Source organism: Choloepus didactylus, chromosome 27, assembly GCF_015220235.1.
Source record: "Choloepus didactylus isolate mChoDid1 chromosome 27, mChoDid1.pri, whole genome shotgun sequence".
NCBI classification, from domain to species: domain Eukaryota; kingdom Metazoa; phylum Chordata; class Mammalia; order Pilosa; family Megalonychidae; genus Choloepus; species Choloepus didactylus.
In genome coordinates, this window is record NC_051333.1 from 1933812 (window position 1) to 1952142 (window position 18331).

The following is an 18331-nucleotide window of genomic DNA, read 5'->3' on the forward strand; positions in this document are numbered from 1 at the left end:
ATTTCGTGATAGAGAAATAAGCGAGTAAAAGAAGTGTATCAGGATTGGCAAAAAAATTTTTGGAACAACGGAAATCATTACCTAAGTCTGAATGACAAGGGGGAGGAAGAGCTAGGCAAAAGAATGGGATCCAGAGAAGAGGAAATTAGCTATATTTAGAGAAAGGGGAACAAAGTTAGAGAGAAAACATAGAGGAAGACTGAAAATCTGGGGCCTCAATTTTCTCTCCAGGCCTGGAAGGCTATAGAAGAATCCTCGATGCCACTACTTGCCTGGGGTGGCTGAGCTGGGACCTACGGCTGCGGCACCCCACCCGGCTCGCCCTCACACCGCACCCGGCCGCCCTCACACCGCACCCGGCCGCCCTCACACCGCACCCGGCCGCCCTCACACCCCTCCCGGCCGCCCTCACACCCCTCCCGGCCGCCCTCACACACCTGCGCACCGGCCTCTTGTCATCCTTTTCTTCACCATCCAGGGCTCTTCCCCTTGCTCCAACGAGGAAATCATGTCAGGCTTAGAAAGGCAAAGTCCTAAATACATTAAAAGAAACAGGACATGGTCCTCTTATGTTACCAGAATTAAAAAAAATAAAATAAAAAAGAAAGAAAAGAAAAAGAAATAGGACACTGGGACACTTATCATGCTTTGGGTCTGTCCAGACCTGAGAGGCAGCCCCTGGCCTGACGGAAGCGGCAGAGCGCAGGCCTGACGGGCTTCTGAGCTGGGGAACCATGGAGGGGCGGGGGAGGCGGAAGGAGGGACGACGAGCCCCTTACCCAGCGAGACCAGGGTCCTGTAGTTCTCCAGCATCACGTTTCGGTACAGATGCCTCTGAGCAGGGCTCAGCCACTCCCACTCCTCCTGGGAGAAATCCATGGCCACGTCCCTGAATGTCACCAAGCCCTGAAATGACATGAACACATTCTCGATCAATCGGTGCTCCTGTCCCCACATGACTCAAGGTCTAAAGGTTACCCTGTCTTCATTCCGGGTAAGAGACCACACAGCAAAGGAATAACTTGTGTGATGCAGAGACCCAGTTCCTTATTGGATATCTGGTCTTGTTATATTGTAAACTCCAGAGAAAGGAGAAAATTACGGTGACAGCCCCTGCCCCTGGAGAACTTGCATTTTTGTTAAGGTGAAAGGAGGTACACACAAGAAAAAAATTTGACATAATCAACTCATTATAAGAAAAAAATGTGACATCAATTCAACTCAATAAATAATAAATGCTAAATTATTTTGTGCACAATAGGTACTAGAACATTTTTCAACATGGGGAAATTTGAGTAGCTTGAAGCATCAAGGAAAAAAATGTGAAGACAAACCTCAAAAGATAAACATGACTTAATCCCCAAACTGTGTTTTATGGATTTCTATTTTTAGTTTTCAATAGATGTTGACAGTGCTCAAAACAACAACCAAAAAACCCCAAAATGTAACTATTTTTTTTCTAAAATAAAAATGAGATTGTAATAAGAATGAAAAACATTATTTTTTTTTTAATTAATAAAATGCCTTTAAGAGCCAAGGTGCCATCTCCCAGATGCTGGGAAGGATCTGGAGACCTCCCGGCACCTCCGTGACGAGCCAGCTGTGGCCCCTGCACGGTATAGTCACGGCCGTACTTACTGACCGACAAGCAGGGTGATGCTGCTCACTCACTGCAGATTTCACGCAGCTTATTTTATGATTCCAGCACCACTCCAATACAGTCAATGTATTTTATTCAATTCAAGCTGTGACCCCAGAAATCTGTAACTAGCAGCCTTGGGATTTTCAATGTATATATTCAAATCAACAAGCAAAAAAGTCAGACTACTCCACAGACTGCTGATATCAGGCTCCGGCACTCCCCAGCTCTGAAACCTGCCAGTTCCTTAACCACTCTGTGTCTCAGTTTTGTTAAAATGGAAAAATCAACAACACCAACCTCACAGATTAGGATGTGGATTAAATGGGATAATACAGACCCAACACTTAGAATATGCAAGGCACAATTAAGGGCTAGATAAATAGTCAACAGCTGAACCTTTAAAGGTTCACAGAATTCTACTAGAAACAAAGTCCTTCTGAGGTCTGGTGTCTGCGGAACGCAGGGATGCTCAGGTGTTCTTTAACCCACTTCTGAACTTAGAAGACATTAAGACAAACTGTGTAAAGTCAATTGTACCCTGACAAGTGATACCTGCATTTGTGTGAATGCAGTCAACTCTTGATGTACAAATCTGCTAATGCAATGTAAAACACCTAATATTTGCAGGAAAGAGCCAAGAACTGCTTATCAAACCCAGAGCAAAAGATGTACCCATCACTGTTCAGCTCTCAAGATTAATTTTAGGAGTTTGCCACAAAATCAGAGGAGTTGATTGCTGGCTGAAATTCGATAGGGGAGTTCATCTCACCTAGAAGAAACAACTCTTAATTCCCAGGTTGTTCGTGTTTATCTGTGACTGGTCTGTATTTTGAACCAACAGTTTGTTAAATGCCTTCAATTCTGAAAACTGTACAAGACTCAGTGGTGGAAATCTTTAAGTACACTGAAACTCAATACAAACTATTTTAAACTGTGTCCAAAGATCCAGGAGCTCACACAGAATGCTGCCTCCACGCACGGAGGAATTCTCTAGGCTTCCATTTGAAGCATGGAAGTTTCTGACCCAGTTACAAAAGACCGGTTTCCACAGATTCCAGTTCTACAATTCTAACTGCAAGTCCCTTGGCTAAGTCTTGTGCATATCTTTTATATATTTTCTACTAAATGAAACAAGTTACCTTTACAAAATATTTACAATATTTTTACAGCATCTTTATAATATCTTTACAAGTCTATTGATGCAACAGAAAACGAAGGTCATTTCTCTAGCATCAGTTATTACTTTAAGAAACTAGAATTTGAGTGCTCCTAGAGAATAAAAGCTCAAACATTTTCTTATACTTCACAACTACATTTTTGGGTTTGATTTTTTTCTTAAGAAATGTTCCTTCTCCTCCTCTCTAATCCCATGTTCCAGAGGGAGCCAGCACTAATGCTCTGATGTGTGTCCTCCCAAGTCAGTTTCTACATTTACACAGACAGCCCTTCATGTACAGAATCAATGATTTTTGTTTGCAAATGTCTTTTACTGTAAATGACAATAATGACAATAGCTCACAGCATTTACAATATTCCAGACACAATTCTATATACGTATAAGTCAGCTTATTTAATCCTCACAAACACCCTAATAGGCAGTCCTGTGACTATTTCCAATGCAGAGAGAATAGTCAAAACAGAGAGCTGCACCCGCCAGCCCACCATGTCAGCTGCAGAGCCTGGGTGAGCCCAGCAGTCTGACTCCACAGCCCATGTCTTGACCTTTACCTTGGGGATCAGAAAACTTCTTCTGTAAAGGGCTATTTAGCAAATATTTGTGGGCTATATAGCCTCCGTCCCAACTGCTCACCTCGGCCACTGTAGTGTGAAAGCAGTCATAGGCAATATGTAAGGAAACAGGTATGTGTGTTCCAAAACTTTATTTATGAACACTGAAATTTGAATTTTATATCATTTTCGCGTCATGGAATATTGTTCTCCTTTATTCTTTTCAGTGACTGAAAAATGTAAAAACCATTCTTTGCTCATGGGGCATATAAAAAGAGGTGGCAGGTGGGATCTGGCCATGGACTGTAGTGTGCTAACCCCTACCCGACAGCACACACCGCATGGCTAACATATGGCACTTACGGGGCTTGCCTGTCAGTTCCTACGACAATCATCTTGACGACGCGAGATGACAACAGCTAACACTTACTGAGTCCTTACTATGTGCCAGGCACTGTTGTTCCAGGCACTTTACATGAATTAATTTAATTAATCCACACTAGAACCGTATGTGTCAGGTGCTATTACTGTCCCCATTTTCCAGATGAAGAAAATATAGTTATTTAAGTTGCCTGAGGTCACATGCTGTGAGCATTTCACCACGCTGCCTCATTAAAATGTTGCACTCTGACCACAGCAATCATGCTTGACACTTACCCTGACAACGAAACAAGATCCACCAGACAACAAAGTAGCTTTCAGATATAACAAAGCAAACTTTCTCTAATTGATGTCTGGATCAACTTACTTAACTCAGGAATACACAAAGACACTTTGCAATGTGTAGCTCTATTCTTATTCCTGTAGCAACTACATACATGTAGATTTCCAAACAGGTTTCACATTTTCATGTTATACCAGAAAAGGCATTACACAGGTCCAAAATCTGTGCTTTTCCTCATGTAAGAATTTGATTCAGAGCAAGTTTTAATCCTAATATAGATATGAGATAGAGACATTAAAAACAAAACAAAACTCTACCCTTAAAGAAAAAGTGCTGCTTTGTGTTAACATTTTATGGGACAGAAATGAACAAAAAGTATTTCATAGGGAAAAAAACGCATTAAAAATATAGTGTGTTTTGGTTCAATTCGATGTGGCTAACTTTTAAAGCATATGAGTGAAAAACTGGTAATAATATTTTAGTAAAATTAGCTCTTCAGTTTACTTTTTTTCAAAGCATGAACTCTAACTTTTAGCCCCTATTACTATTCCATCCAACTACAATTTAAAAAGTATTCTGATTTTGTGTAAATTTGGGAAACCTTAATCCATACGGAAAGAAAAACTTCTGGGAATGTATTCAGATGAAATAATCAAGGATGAAAGCAAATTTTTAGGTATAAAAATGATTACTGTAATAATATTAAATAGCAAAATGATGGCCATAAGTGAACTTTAAGACTAAACTCAAAAACATTCATTCCACAAATAAGTGTTTTATCAGAAACTGGAGCAAAAGTGTCCAAAATCCCTGCCTGTGTGAATGAGACAAGAAAAAACAAGATAAATTAAGTGAAATATATAGCCTTGAAAAATGCCAAGTAATTCAGTTAAGCAGAGAAGAGTGATAAGAAGAATCTGGGTGCGGGACTTTGAAATGATAGGATGGTCAGGGAATCTGAGAAGGCAGCTCCCCGAGAAGGAAAGGTGAGTGACAGCAGAGAACAGTGGTGGATCTCAGAGATGACAGGAGGCCAGAACGCACGGGTCCTTGCAGGCCACATCAAGGGTTCTGGCCTTTCTTGGGGGATGCCTCTGGAGGGTCTGGAGCAGACAGTGGCACGGGATCCCATGTTCTGACAGAGCCCCCAGCTCCTGCAGGGAGAACGGACTGTGCGAGTGTGAGCAGTAGCAGGGGACCATCATGTCTTAGGTCAATAGTAAGACGTGATGAGGACTCGGACCAAGGCTGTGGTAGTGGGGGTGTTAAAAATCATCAGATGGTGGCTACAGTTTGACAACAGATCTGACAGGATCTGTGGGTGGGTCAAATGTGAGATGTCAGGGAAAGGGAAGAGATACGAAGGACACCAAAGTTTTTGGCCTGGTATCAGAGCATGAAGTTACCAGGAACCGAGAAGGAGCCAATGTGGGGGGGTGGGGGGGGTAGGGACTGGTTTACGGAGGAATGTCAGGAATTCATGCCTGGATGGGTAGAGTTTGGCTTAATAACGAAGTTGGGTATACAGACTTGGAGCTAAGAGGAGAGGTTTGGGCTATTTGTGCAAATTTGGAAGAAGTCACAGGTGGCTAGTGTTTACAGATGAGAAACTGGCTAATGTCATTGGGGAAGATGTGCAGATAGAAAAGAAGACCAAAATGGAGCCCCGAGGTGTGCTGACAGCTGGAGGTCAGGGAGATGAGGCAAGTCAGAAGGGAGGAGGAAAACCAAAGAGCGTGGTGTTCTAGAAGCCAAGGGAAAAAGAGGGTTTCTTTGGAGAACGAGGGGTGAGCTATTTCAGCGGTTGGCAGCAGCCTGTTTCTGTAAATAAAGTTTTACTGCGACACAGCCACACCCACACCCAAGCAGATTTTCCCCCACATTGTTTATGGTTGCTTCCCTGCTCCCACAGCAGAGTTCAGCAGCTGATGGTCCGCAAAGTCTAAATCATATTCCTGTCTGACCCTTTACAGAAAAAGCCTGCCTGACCTATTCCAAACGCCAGTGATGATCAAAAAAAGATGAAGACTAAGAATTGAGCACTGCAGCTGATAATGTGGAGATCACTAAGAACCTTCTTAAGAGCAGTTTGGATGAACAACTGGAGACAGGCTAAATACAATGGCTATCGGATATTTATCATACGCAGCTGACAGAAACAAACTAAACTCTACTGACATTTTAAGAAGCAAGCAATCAAGTGGAGAGGAGAAAGCCTTTCCTACGGCATCTCCTCTGCCTGCGGTGATGGCTTTCCCTGTTCTCTTGCTTGAAGACGCGTGAAGCACTCCCGACCCGCCTCCCACAGGTAGCTAGAAGCTAGGGGTTCCCTCTGGCTCACTCTCAGTGCACGTGGTCTAGATCTGGGTCCAAGTTCTTACGACACCCTAGAAACCTCTTTGATTCCTTGCTTTCTGCCAACAGACGGTGAGCTCCTTGAGAGAGGGGAGTCGGACCCAGCCATCTGTTTCTCTAGGGGCAGACAGGAGCCCAGCACCAAACAAACCAGATAGGAGGCAAGAGGACGTCATGTTTCCCCCAAGGGCACACATTTCTGCTCTGACACAGTCCCTCTGAGAAAAATGGCACAGGGAGGGGATGAATCATTTCTTCACTGAATGGGACGCAGAGGAAGCAGGGAGTGAGGCCCTGGGCAGTTAAAGACTAGCCCTGGGGTCCATCACTCAACAGAAAGTGAAAGTCCCAGGCCAGGACTCAAAGCGAAAATTTGCAAAGCAAATAAGCATCCCTAAGTCCTGAAAGGCAACACTGCATTTCCGGAAGAGGAGTGGAAAAGCCAACTCACCTGGCAGGTGGACTGACGTTTAATTCCTGCCCCCGCCACCTCCTGCTTGTGGGTCCTCCCTGGGAGAAGGGCAGTGTCCCTGGAAGGCAGAGCTAGGGAAAGAGAATGAGCAGTTAGGAGCCCAGGCCTGTACCCCACTCCACAAATCCCCAGCCTAGAAACTCTCCCTTCCTGCTGAGTCTCAAACCACAGCCACCGACCAGAACAAGGGCTCGGGCAGGTGGAGAACCAAATGCTCAGGCGTGAGCAGCAAGGGACCGGCAGCTGGGACATGGTCATCCCGTCACCCGGGGGCCACCACGGGGGATTTTCTTTCCTCGGAGACATGGAAATAGGGAGCTGTCTGGTCAGGGGGGCCCTGAGGAAGTCAAGGTCCCTTCCTGCACTTCTGCTTGATGCTCTGGCTCCAGCTGAGCCTCCAGATTTCGGATGCCCCGCTCCACCCGCCTCGGGGACGAGGACACCACTCTCCAGCCCCGAGGCCTCGCCCTCCGCTGCCCCCAGGCCCACGCCCCTGCCCCCTCACCTCTGTCCTCAGGCCCCATGGCCACTGCCCCTCGCTGGCCCGTGGCGGGGAGGCCGTTTCCTGAGCCCGGCCTTCCCTGGGGGGGCCGGGAAAGAGCCGCGGGAGGGCCGGCAGGCGGGCCCCGGCCGGCCCTCGGCTTTGTGCGGTCGGCGCCTCGCCTCGGGAGGGCCTCCCGTCCCCGGGCGCCCGCGTCCCCGCTCCCCGACATGTCACTCGTGTGCGCGCGCACACCCGCCCGCCAACCACCCGGGCCCGCGCCTGCCACGGCCGCCGAGCCCCGCGGGGCTGCAGCCTCGGGCCACCTCCAGACGCGCCCCGGGCAGCGAGCCGCCGCCGGAAGTGGGCGTGTCCACCGCGCGACACACCCCCTGGGAAATGTAGTTCCACGGGGAACAGCGCCGGCGCCTACGCGCCGCAGGCGGAGAGGGGGCCGCCGGAAGTAGGTGTGTCCACCGCCGCCACACCCCCTGGGAAATGTAGTCCTGCGGGGTCGCGCGGGCGCGAAGGAGCTCTCGTGCAGGACGCGGGTGGGCTGCGCTCCGGGCCCGGCGCTCCCTGTCCTTCAGCATCGCGGCGCCCGAGCCGCCCTCGACACCGAGCCGGGCCTGGCCAGAAGCACAGGCCGTCTGCAGACACCGGGCCGCGTCCCAGAGGTTTCCCGGAGCGGGCCGGACTGGGCGCGCAGGCGCAGTGCGGAGCGGGGTGTGCTGGAGTGGTGGGTGGAACGCGGGGGAACGCGAGGGGCGGGCGCCTGGGCGACACTCGGGTCCGGCCGGGGACCGGTGTCTGAGCGCGCGTGACCGCCCGGCGCCTTCACGTGCGCCTGGTTGGAGCACACCTTCCAGCCCGGAGGGTGGCGGGGATGTTTTCCCGGGCCAAGCCCACCTTCTCCCACGCTCCCGGGCGCCGTGGGCTCCCGCGCCCCACTTGTGTCTCCACCCCCAAGACGTCTGTGCTTGCCGGATCCGTTTCTGAACAGACACCCCCCGCCCCCCAAAACTTTCCTCCGGGATAGCCCCTCACAGAGGACTCCCCAGACTCCCAATCAAAAGTACCACCCCTCGTGACCTTTTAAAATCTCCTCCACAGCGAGCAATCGGATATCTGGAGCAACGGGTCAGGATTTGGGATTGGTCGTTTACATACAATCCTTCTGGCCAGAAGGGTCCCTTTATTTCCTTCTTTGTGTTGTCTGTTGTGTAACTGAGAAGAGTTAACACAGGATTATGATCTCTGAATCATATAGCTGCATTTTTACTTTCTAGTATGCTGTAGAATAGGTAAAAGTAAAGTATTGAAACTCACTGAACTGTAACCCAGACACCTTGATCTTTGATAATGATTGTGTAACTATATAATCTTCACCTTGTGATTGTAAAAGACTCATTACAACCTGTGACTAGCCCCACTTGTACCTCTTTATCTTGTTTTTGGGGTCTTGTGATCACTAGACAGCCCCTTAGTTTATTAATGAAGGAACTTGAGTCAGCCCAGAACTAACCCACTCCAATGCCTGAGCTATCTTACTAGACAAAGCTAGATCTAACCAAAATTGGCCTGCCTGACAGCCATAGCAGCTTAAACGTTAACCTGTAAGTGACCTATACCTCATAATACCAAAACTCACACCCATCATCATGTCAAGACCACTGTTTTCTTACATACATTCTGTGACTAGGCATGTAATCAAGCTGCGCACGCTCAATAATTAGACATCTCTAATTTTGTCATCTCAAGCCATTATACACATTATCCCAAACTTGCCTATCTTTTAATACTATAAAACTCTCAGTTATTGCAGTTTGGGGAGACAGATTTTAGGCCCGCAAGCCATCTGTTCTTCTTGCTTCACACTTGCCAATAAACTCTTTCTCCCTTTGAAACCCCAGTGTCTCAGGAATTGGTAATTTGTGCATGTCAGGCAGGGAACATCCATGTTTGATTGGTAACAATTGTTCCCAGTAATAAAGAAGGTATTTGGTCCTTCATAGCTCTTTTAATTATTGAATATAACTTTTCTGGTACAGTGATCTATGTGCTCTTGCTCCTGATTTGCACTCTTGACATATTTTTGGTTCAGACTGCTAACTGGAAAGTCAAATTTTAACAATTTAAGTACTTAGAAGATGTAGTGCTATTTTAAATCCAGATTAGAAAGTCACTCAATTTTAATACCAACTCTAGAATTTGAAAAATTAAAAAAAAAAAATCTCTTGCAGTCCTCAGCTGGACCCAGCTTAGAATCTGCCATGCCAGCCTTTAGGACGTGGGCCTGTGGGAGATACAGCACACTCTGCAGGCTCGTGCTCGGCCACCAGCCTCTTCCTGCAAAATCTCGGTGGGTCACTTGGGCTCTTTGGAGCAGCCCCAAGGCCCCACAGGTGCTGGTGGTGGCAGCCATCTTCTTCTCCTCCCACTAAATCTATTTTAAAAGATAATTTTTTCTTATCCAAATCTTTGTAACTGCTTAAGTGGCTTCCTTTCTTATGATCAATTTGTAACTTGACAACTGACATTAGTGGCTTTGGCAGTTAAATAATTGGGAAACCCCAGCATGCACACTGCAGCTACATTTCTGTGAGTAAAAAACAAATACGTGCTCTGTGAAAAGCCTTGTTAGGAGGTTGAAAAGTCAAACTATAGTGGGAGCAAATTTTTGCAAGCCACTTACCCAACAAAGGACTGATACCTAGGATATATAAAGAATTTTCGAAACTCAACAGTGAAAAGCCAAACAATCTAATTTGAATGAGGAAAAAATATATAAAGACACATTTCATTGTAGAGGATGCATGGATGGTAAGTAAGCATGTAAAAATATGTTCAACATCATTAGTAGTTTAAAGAATGCTAGCTTAGACCATGGTGAGCTATTATTACATGTTACGTACATATCTGAACAGCCAAGAAAAAAAGTAGTGACAATACCGAACGCTGGTGTGAGTGTGGAGAAACTGGAACTCATAAACATTGCTGGTGGGAGAGTAAAATGATTCAGTCACTCTGGAAAATGGTTTCTCAGTGTATTAAAAACTAAACATACACTTAAATATGATAAATATAATAAATTGTAGCTCCTAGGTTTGTAAATGATTATCTCCATTGCTTGTTTCCTTGGGTCCGAACTATATATTTATTGTTCACATTCTGACCATATACTATTTTGAAAAAAAGGCATCCTAGCTAAAAACTGGCATCTTTCTGTCTTCACACTGTTTCTAAGATGATGGAGCATGTAAAATCAGTGACTCTCAGAGATAGCAGCTCATTGCCTTATTTTATTCTCTATGAAATGAGCTATTTGGTTTTGGAAACAATACTGATAGTGATGGTATAGAAAGCATTCTTCAGTCCTTGAATGGAAAGGAAGAGGCACAAGGAGTAATAAAAAGAAATAATCCAGAATAAGTGGGTCATGTCACACAGGTACCATCTACTTAATCCTTTCCATGTCCTTTAAAATGGAAGAGATCCTATAGAATCCACCGCCTTAAAATATGATACACTTTGCAGAAAAAATTAGAAGGGATGTAGCCAGGTCAGCCTTGGTGGGTACTCCCCATTGTTCAGTCCAAGTGCTGCCTCCATTCTCAACATCTCAGCTTCTTTTCTTCATGAATCCTTTAAACAAGAATTGGAGTAATCAAGGAAGGAGTGTAACTGATACCCACAAAGCAGGTCATTCCGTCTACCTGATTATCAACAGGCTCTCTTCTGCAGTGGAGGCCATCTGGTGGCATCCATAGGGGATATAAATAACTTCAGGCCCTAGACCCATTGTAAGAGTTTCCTTCACGTGTCTTTCCAACAAACCTCCCTGAAAACAATCCTTGAATTTTTCTCCTTTCAGATTCTTGGCCATCCACATAGGCCATTAACCACCACCACAGAACTAGTATAAATCTTGACTTAGGCTGTTTCTGTTTCTAGAAAAACAAAATATTGATTGCTTGACATTCTGCCCACAGAAAGGCTTTTCCTTCCTCACTACCCTTCAGAAACACCTGAAGGGAAGCGGTGACTCCCAGGGGTCCTATCCTGGCTGGTGCTATGCAGAGTCTTATATATTATTCAGTCATATATACTGTACAGAGTCACCTGTAAAATTGAGTTTTTTTCCTCTCAGATAAATTTTTAGGCTTGAGTAGGTTACAAAGGAAGAGAAAACCTTTCAGGTGATCTGGGCGGTAGTACAAAGGGCTTACTATTCAGTCCTCTTGACCCCAAAGATCCAGTTTAGTTTCAAGTACCTATGGCAGATTGGGACGTTTCATGGAATCTCTGGAAAGCCCAATAGAGAGATCTCATTAGAGGTCCATGTTTCTCCCTTTGAGAGGCAGCTCTTTCTTTTGCTACTAGGCTATACCTGAGATTCAGTGCCAGTCCACAGAAGCTGAGCTAGGTAATGGATAGCTAGAAAGTAATATGGACCCAGCAATCATCTATCATTAGGTGGAAGAAATACACATTGGGCCAGGCAACTACAAGCTATAAAGGTACAAATTAACTTTAATGAGCAAATGCTGAGAATTCAATTTGAGAGCATAGGTTATCAGGGGACAGAACAAGGGCAGATATTGGGCAATCGATGATGCAGGAGTACAGAATGTTCAATAAGGCTTATAGTAAAGGTTCCTAGATTGTAAGCTCTTACAGCAGTCACATCTATTCCTGAGTTTTAACCATTATTTAAGAGATGCTTACTTGGTAGAAAATTTATATTCTCTGTAGCACACCATCTAATTTAACCTGTACAGTCAGTTTATGTAAACAACATAATTACATGGAACTTAGAAAAGGGAAAGAGATCTTGTTATTCTGTAAAGGTTAATGTAAAACCCTGATACATCCTGGAGTATTTGGGACAGAAAATAAAAAAGTATTTGCAAAGTCTCCTTGAGGGATTGTGGGGAAATGTGGATCTATTAAACTTCCCCACCTGGAGAATTCCTGATATTCCTGCAAGCATTAGGGACTCCCAATTTAATAAGTCAAGCCCTTGATCTTGGGGCTTGCCCTTAAGAAACTTATTCCTGCAAAGGAGAAAGCCTTCTTCTAATTATGCTGCTTACAGTTATGCCTGAGTCAGCCCCAGAGAACCTCTTTCGTTGCTCAGATGTGGCCTTTCTCTCACTAAGCCCAATTCTGCAAATAAATTCACTGCCCTCCCCCCTACATGGGACATGACTCCCAGGGGTGTGAGTCTCCATGGCAATGTTAAATATGACTCCCTGGGATGAGCCTGATCCTGGCATCATGGAATTGAGAATGCCTTCTTGACCAAAAGGGAGAACAGAAATGAAACAACGTAAAGTTTCGGGAGCTAAGAGATTTCAAATAGAGTTGAGAGGTCATTCAGGAGGTTATTCTCATGCATTATAATGATAGTCCTTTTTTGGTTTCTAGTGTATTAGAATAGCTAGAAGGAAATACCTGAATCGAACTGTAATCCAGTAGACCTGATTCTTGATGATGTTTGTGTAACTATATAGCTTGTGAAAATCTTGTGACTGACACGCCCTTTATCCAGTGTATGGCAGATGAGTAATAAAATAAAGACAAAAATATATATAAATAATGAGGATAAGGGGGATGGGATGTTTTGGGTGTTCTTTATTTTTCTTAATTTTGGAGTAAGGAAAATGTTCAAAAATTGATTGTGGCAATGATTGCACAACTATATGTTGATACTGTGAGCCATTGTATACTCTGGATGATTATATGGTGTGTGAATATATCTCAGTAAAATTGCATTTAAAAATAATTTGAAGTGTGTATCCACGTCTTAGTGTTAGGGAACACAAAAAGTAGCAAGTTATTCTTCTCTGTGGAGTGATTATACCACTATGTCCCATCACTCTAGGCACACAGGGACTTTTGAGGTGGCTGTACCCAGTGTTTGTTTTTTTTTTGTTTCTTTTTGGTGGGGGGAGATATGATTAAGACTAACATGAATATGTGTTCGAAGGCAGGTAGGAATAACTAGTTTGGGTTATTGGTCTGCCAGGCCTCATTCAGGAAAAACCCACGCCATGTGGTTCAGTCGAGGGAATTTAACACAGAGAACTATTTAAGGTGTTGAGAGAGGGAGAAGACAACAGTGGGGTAACTCCGATTAGTAACGTGGGAGAGCAAGTCCACCCTTAGCGCTGGAGGACCAGAGGGAGGTGATGTTATCAGATCAGATAACCCAGAGCAGAGCCGCCTGATGGAGCCAGTCTGATCGGTAGGGACTTGCCTGGGAGGAGCTGGGACCCCAGGAAGAGGGGTCTGGAGGGAGGTGGAATAGAGGAGGCATAGCCATTAACAGTCACCACCCAAAGCAGAGAAAGGACAGGAAATATCTGAACTTTCCTCTTCCTCTTCACCTTCCAATCTTTTGCTAGCGCCCCCCAATGAGTGAACCTTACAGAGAAAGTGGGCAGAGGAGTCTGGGAAACGTAATTTGCAGAGGTCAAACACCTGCAATATAATGTAGAGCAGGGGAAAGGCAGCGAATGGATCTGAAAGCAAACACACAAATAACAGGCACATGATCCTGCAGGGCCTACTATGAGCTGAACTTGAACAAGGATTGCCCCATAATCCTCTAGCTTGACTGCAAAAGAAGTCTGTGTTCCCTGGAATTCCTCCGAAAGTAATTGGTTATTCCCCTTTTCTCAGTATGCACCTACTTTGGAAAACTGCAGTTGTTTTCGGAATTCTAGGAGGAAAGGTTACGGTGGTGTTTGGGGGAGGTTATTCCTCAAGGGTGCCCAGCCTCCTGTCCATCCACCCAGGTCTGGGAAAAGGGTGAAAGGCAGCCACGAGCATGGATGATCACTGGACCCTCTGATAACTGGAGGTCTCTGTGACAAGACCTTAAGTGTTTTTAGAGAAACAACAAAAAAGTAAAATCTTAGTGGATTGACTATTGACTCCATTCCTAGAGACCTGCAAGTACTCACAGTCAGTTATCTCCGTCAGGCTATCAATGGCATGCTGGTAAAGGTATACCAACCAGCTCTCCAAGGGAAAAGTGGGCACACACCATACACGATATATTTATTGAAAATTTTAGTGATAGGATATGTAGCACAAAATTTACCAATAATAAATTACAGTGCCCTTGATTATAAATTCCATATAGTCAACTGATTGTTTTTTTTTTTATTTTTGCCAAACTCTTGTACTTAGTAAACCTGTGTTGAGATTGTTATATGTATGTGTGTGTGTGTGTGTGTGTGTGTACTGTTTTAATGACCAGCTCACAAAATTTCTGAAAATATAACAGTTAGCTCTTTCAAGCAGATATGAGCCAACTACAGCACATCACTGAATTGACTACTTGGCTTCTGGGGAATTGCTGCTACCTGAAGCTCAGGTTCCCTGGGTTCCTTCACTTGCAAAAGGGATCAGAAATGCCTTTCCTAAAGCAGTCCCTCTCCCCAGGATGCCCAGCATCCTAAAGATGACAAGTCGACTACTTTCTAAAAATAATGCTTCCTCCACAGCATGGGTTCAAGGACAGGATTTTTGATCCTGTCTTGGGGAACCTAATGACAGCCAAAGGAGAAACTCAGACATGAGAAAGTAAACGCAAAATCCCAGTTTTTTCAAGTCCTTTCAGTGTATCACACAAGATAAATTTGGGACTTTCAATGTCATTCAATACAGGTCAGAACTTAATACATTTGCATTAATCTATGCAGAAAACTATGAGAAAAGCAATAAGCTGTACTACCTAGTATATCAAATACCCAATTCCTGATGTGCATGCCATTTAATAAATTCAGCCCAATTTAAAACTTTGTTCCAAATTCTGAGGTCATGCACTAGTAAAACCCATTCCTCCAGCCATTTTCTAGATTCTGATATAAAACACATGTTGATACTTTGGGGAGTCTTTCATCCTTCCTTACTCTTATTTCAACCTCTGGACCACTTTAAATTCAGATTATTTTGTACCAGTTAGGCAATAATTTTGGTGGGCTAAAAGGAAAATTTGTTAACCTTCATCCACAGGTACCTCAGTCAAAGAATTAGTTGGTATGATTTCTTAATAGTCTAGAAACTTCAAGTATTAAAATTCCCAGAGTTTTCCAAATCCTCATTCCAACAGCCAGTGTACTGACCTTTCCTAATCAATGCCAAACATTTTATATAAAAAAAATACTGTCAAAGTTGTGAATTCAACTGGCACAGTAGCTCAGCAACCCAAAGGCTCGTTGTTATTTAGCAATCACAGACATGTACCTCCAAGGAAGAAGAGATTCTTTCAACTATGTCACAAAAAGTGCCTTGCCCTCCAGGCCACACCTTAAAGCAAAAGTTTTAAGATATAAGCTGTTCTTACTCATGCTTCAAACTACTCCACTATGAACAGGCATCACACATGCCCCTTGTGCTAGCATTTCTCATATCCTTTCACTTGGTCTAAGGCAAAAACTATCTAGGCCAGTGAGCTGTTTTCCCATTACTATCAATGCACGCTACTTTCATGGTACAAACTATGAGTAGGATCCTTACAATCTTTGGCTCCATCTCACCTAATAATAAACTTTAATAACTCATTTCCTGAAGATCTCTTGCCTGAAACCCAGGATGCCACCAATATGGGTTCTTTAGTTGAGAGCAAAAGAACCTAATCTAGTTCTTAAATAAAAGCAAAATACTGGTGGAATACTAGGAAACTCAACTTGACAAAAACAGGAATTAGGTCAGCTCTAGGGGGCAGAGCATCAGGAACTTGTGCACCATCTTTAACCTGTGGTCAAAGAATGACATATTCAACTGCTACCTGTGCCCCAAGGAGAATATCTGATTGGATTAAATTGAACTATAGACAACCAACAGGCAGCACAAGCAGAATGTCCTGGAATGACCTAAAAGCAGTTCACCCAAAGCACAGGGAGTTTACTTTTATGTGTGCATGGTTTCTATTTGTATTGTTGACAAAACAACAAATATCATCTGATACATTCATATGTATTTTCATAATTTAGTTTTATAAGGTTCATGTAATTATATGATCATATTAGTTATGAAATTATAATTTCAATTAATAAACTGCAAGACATCTTTGTGAGTATACACAGAAAGCCACCTCATTCTTTGTGGTGAATATGGTAGATAATATTCAACTGAATGGATGTTCCATAATTTAAGTAATCAATTACTAGTGCTAAATATTAAAGCTGTTATCAATTTTCATTACTATAAATAATTCTACAAGAAATGTGTCTGTGCATCTTTATTTCTGCACTTATGCTTTTCTAGGAAATACATTCTTAAATGTAGAACTGCTGCAAAATGTGACTACATTTAAAACATTGACAGGTATTACTTTACTCTCCAAAATAGTTTTCCACCAATTTACACTTCCAATGTATGAAAATATTTTCCCATACCTGCAACAATACTGGATATTACCCAACCTCTACATCCTGATAAAATGGTTGGTGCCTTGTGTTGCTGTGGTGAGGACTTGTAAATTTGCATTTATCTGATCATTAGTGAGACTGAGAATTTCCTAAATTTGTTTTAATTTCTTAACCCAAGAATTGCTTGTTGATATCTTTGCCCATTTTTTCCACCAGGTTATCTATCTTATACTTGCTGCTTTCCCACAGCACTTTGATCATATGGTCTATATCCTTTGTAATTTATCTTAAAATAGTATTGCTCAGCCTATCTCAGCCTTTTAATTGTGTGCAGTGTCCTCTAGCATGGAAAACTTTTAGATCTTTATATGGCTGTACCTGTCATTCTCTATCTTCATAGACTCTGTTCTCTGTGTCCTGCTTACCAAAGCCTCCCTGAACCTAAAGGGAGAAAAAAAATTCTACATTTTTCTCTAGAATCTCAATGCTGTTTCACATTATACCTTTAATCCATATAGAATAAACTTCTCTGTAAATTTGTTGGTGGACCTAACTTTATTTCAAGTTGGATAAGTAACTGTCAAACACCATTTATATAATCCATTTCCCTCATTGATATATCAAAAATAGCACTTTTGTGATCTGCTAAATTCATGTGTATACGACCCATTTCAAAAATAGCGATACTTGACTATATCCCATTCTACATGATTTTCAGAAAACTGTTCAATTAAAAAATATACTACTGGGATTGTGATTGGAATTAAGTGAATGTACATGCATCTTTATAACAATGAAGCTTCCATCTAGGAAGATGTATCTGTTTCCCTTCAATAGAATAATTATACTATCTATAACCATGAGTAAATTAATAGTTTCATTTTTTTTTCTAGGTTGGATATCAGAGTTGAACTAGCCTCATGAAAGAAGTGAAATATTTTAAATCTTTTTTCTATACTTTAGAACAGCTAAATTCAAGACTTAGCTTGCAAGTGTGGCAGAATTAATCTTTGAATCCAGGTGTCTTTATATAGGGCCAGACTACTCAAGTCCTATATTTAAGTTAAACTTCAGTAATTTTTATTTTCCCCCTTGACTAAATATATTCTTGCATTCTTCCCAGTAAGTTTTAACTTGTTTGCCTGTCTAATCCAGGGCACTAGACATGTTCTATGCATCAGGCTACAGTTAAATTCCTTAACAAGAGAACACAGCCTTAGAATCATGAGAAAGCCCCTGTATTATTCTGTTAAAATAAACTTTAAACATGGTATGTCCTACTAATTCTCATCAATCTCAAGATACAGTTTCAATTTCAAAATTGTTATGATCTCCTAGTACTGATACAGTGAGTTCACCAATTAAAAATAGTTTTAGTAGACTCTGAAGAATATTGATCTAACATTTATCGAGCACTTAACATGAATCAGGCATTTTGTTAAACACTTCATTAGATCAACTAATTAAAATGGTGTAACAAGGGTTTTTAAAACCGAGTATTATTAAATTGACATTTTAAAAAGACCATTGTGGCAGTAAAGTGAAGAATGAACTTGAAGGGGCTGAAAGAGTGCTACAAGGAGGTAAGTTTTTAGACAATTGG

At 43.0% G+C, this 18331-nt stretch overlaps 1 protein-coding gene across 5 annotated transcripts in view; it reads right to left on the minus strand.

The window, feature by feature from the left end:
• Positions 1–7636, minus strand: part of LOC119520942 (zinc finger protein 470) — a 40474-nt gene extending 32838 nt beyond the window's left edge. For all 5 annotated transcript variants that reach the window (XR_005214249.1, XM_037818821.1, XM_037818820.1 and 2 more), the window contains exons 1-4: positions 7367–7636; positions 6841–6932; positions 780–906; positions 438–533 (exon numbers count right to left, since the gene is read on the minus strand). Coding sequence is in view for 4 of the 5 variants with exons in the window: in XM_037818821.1 (XP_037674749.1) it covers positions 438–533; positions 780–906; positions 6841–6932; positions 7367–7574 (523 nt within the window). In the remaining variant the exon portion in view is untranslated. The remainder of the gene's footprint in view (positions 1–437; positions 534–779; positions 907–6840; positions 6933–7366) is intronic.
• Between the last annotated feature and the right edge of the window lie 10695 nt (positions 7637–18331).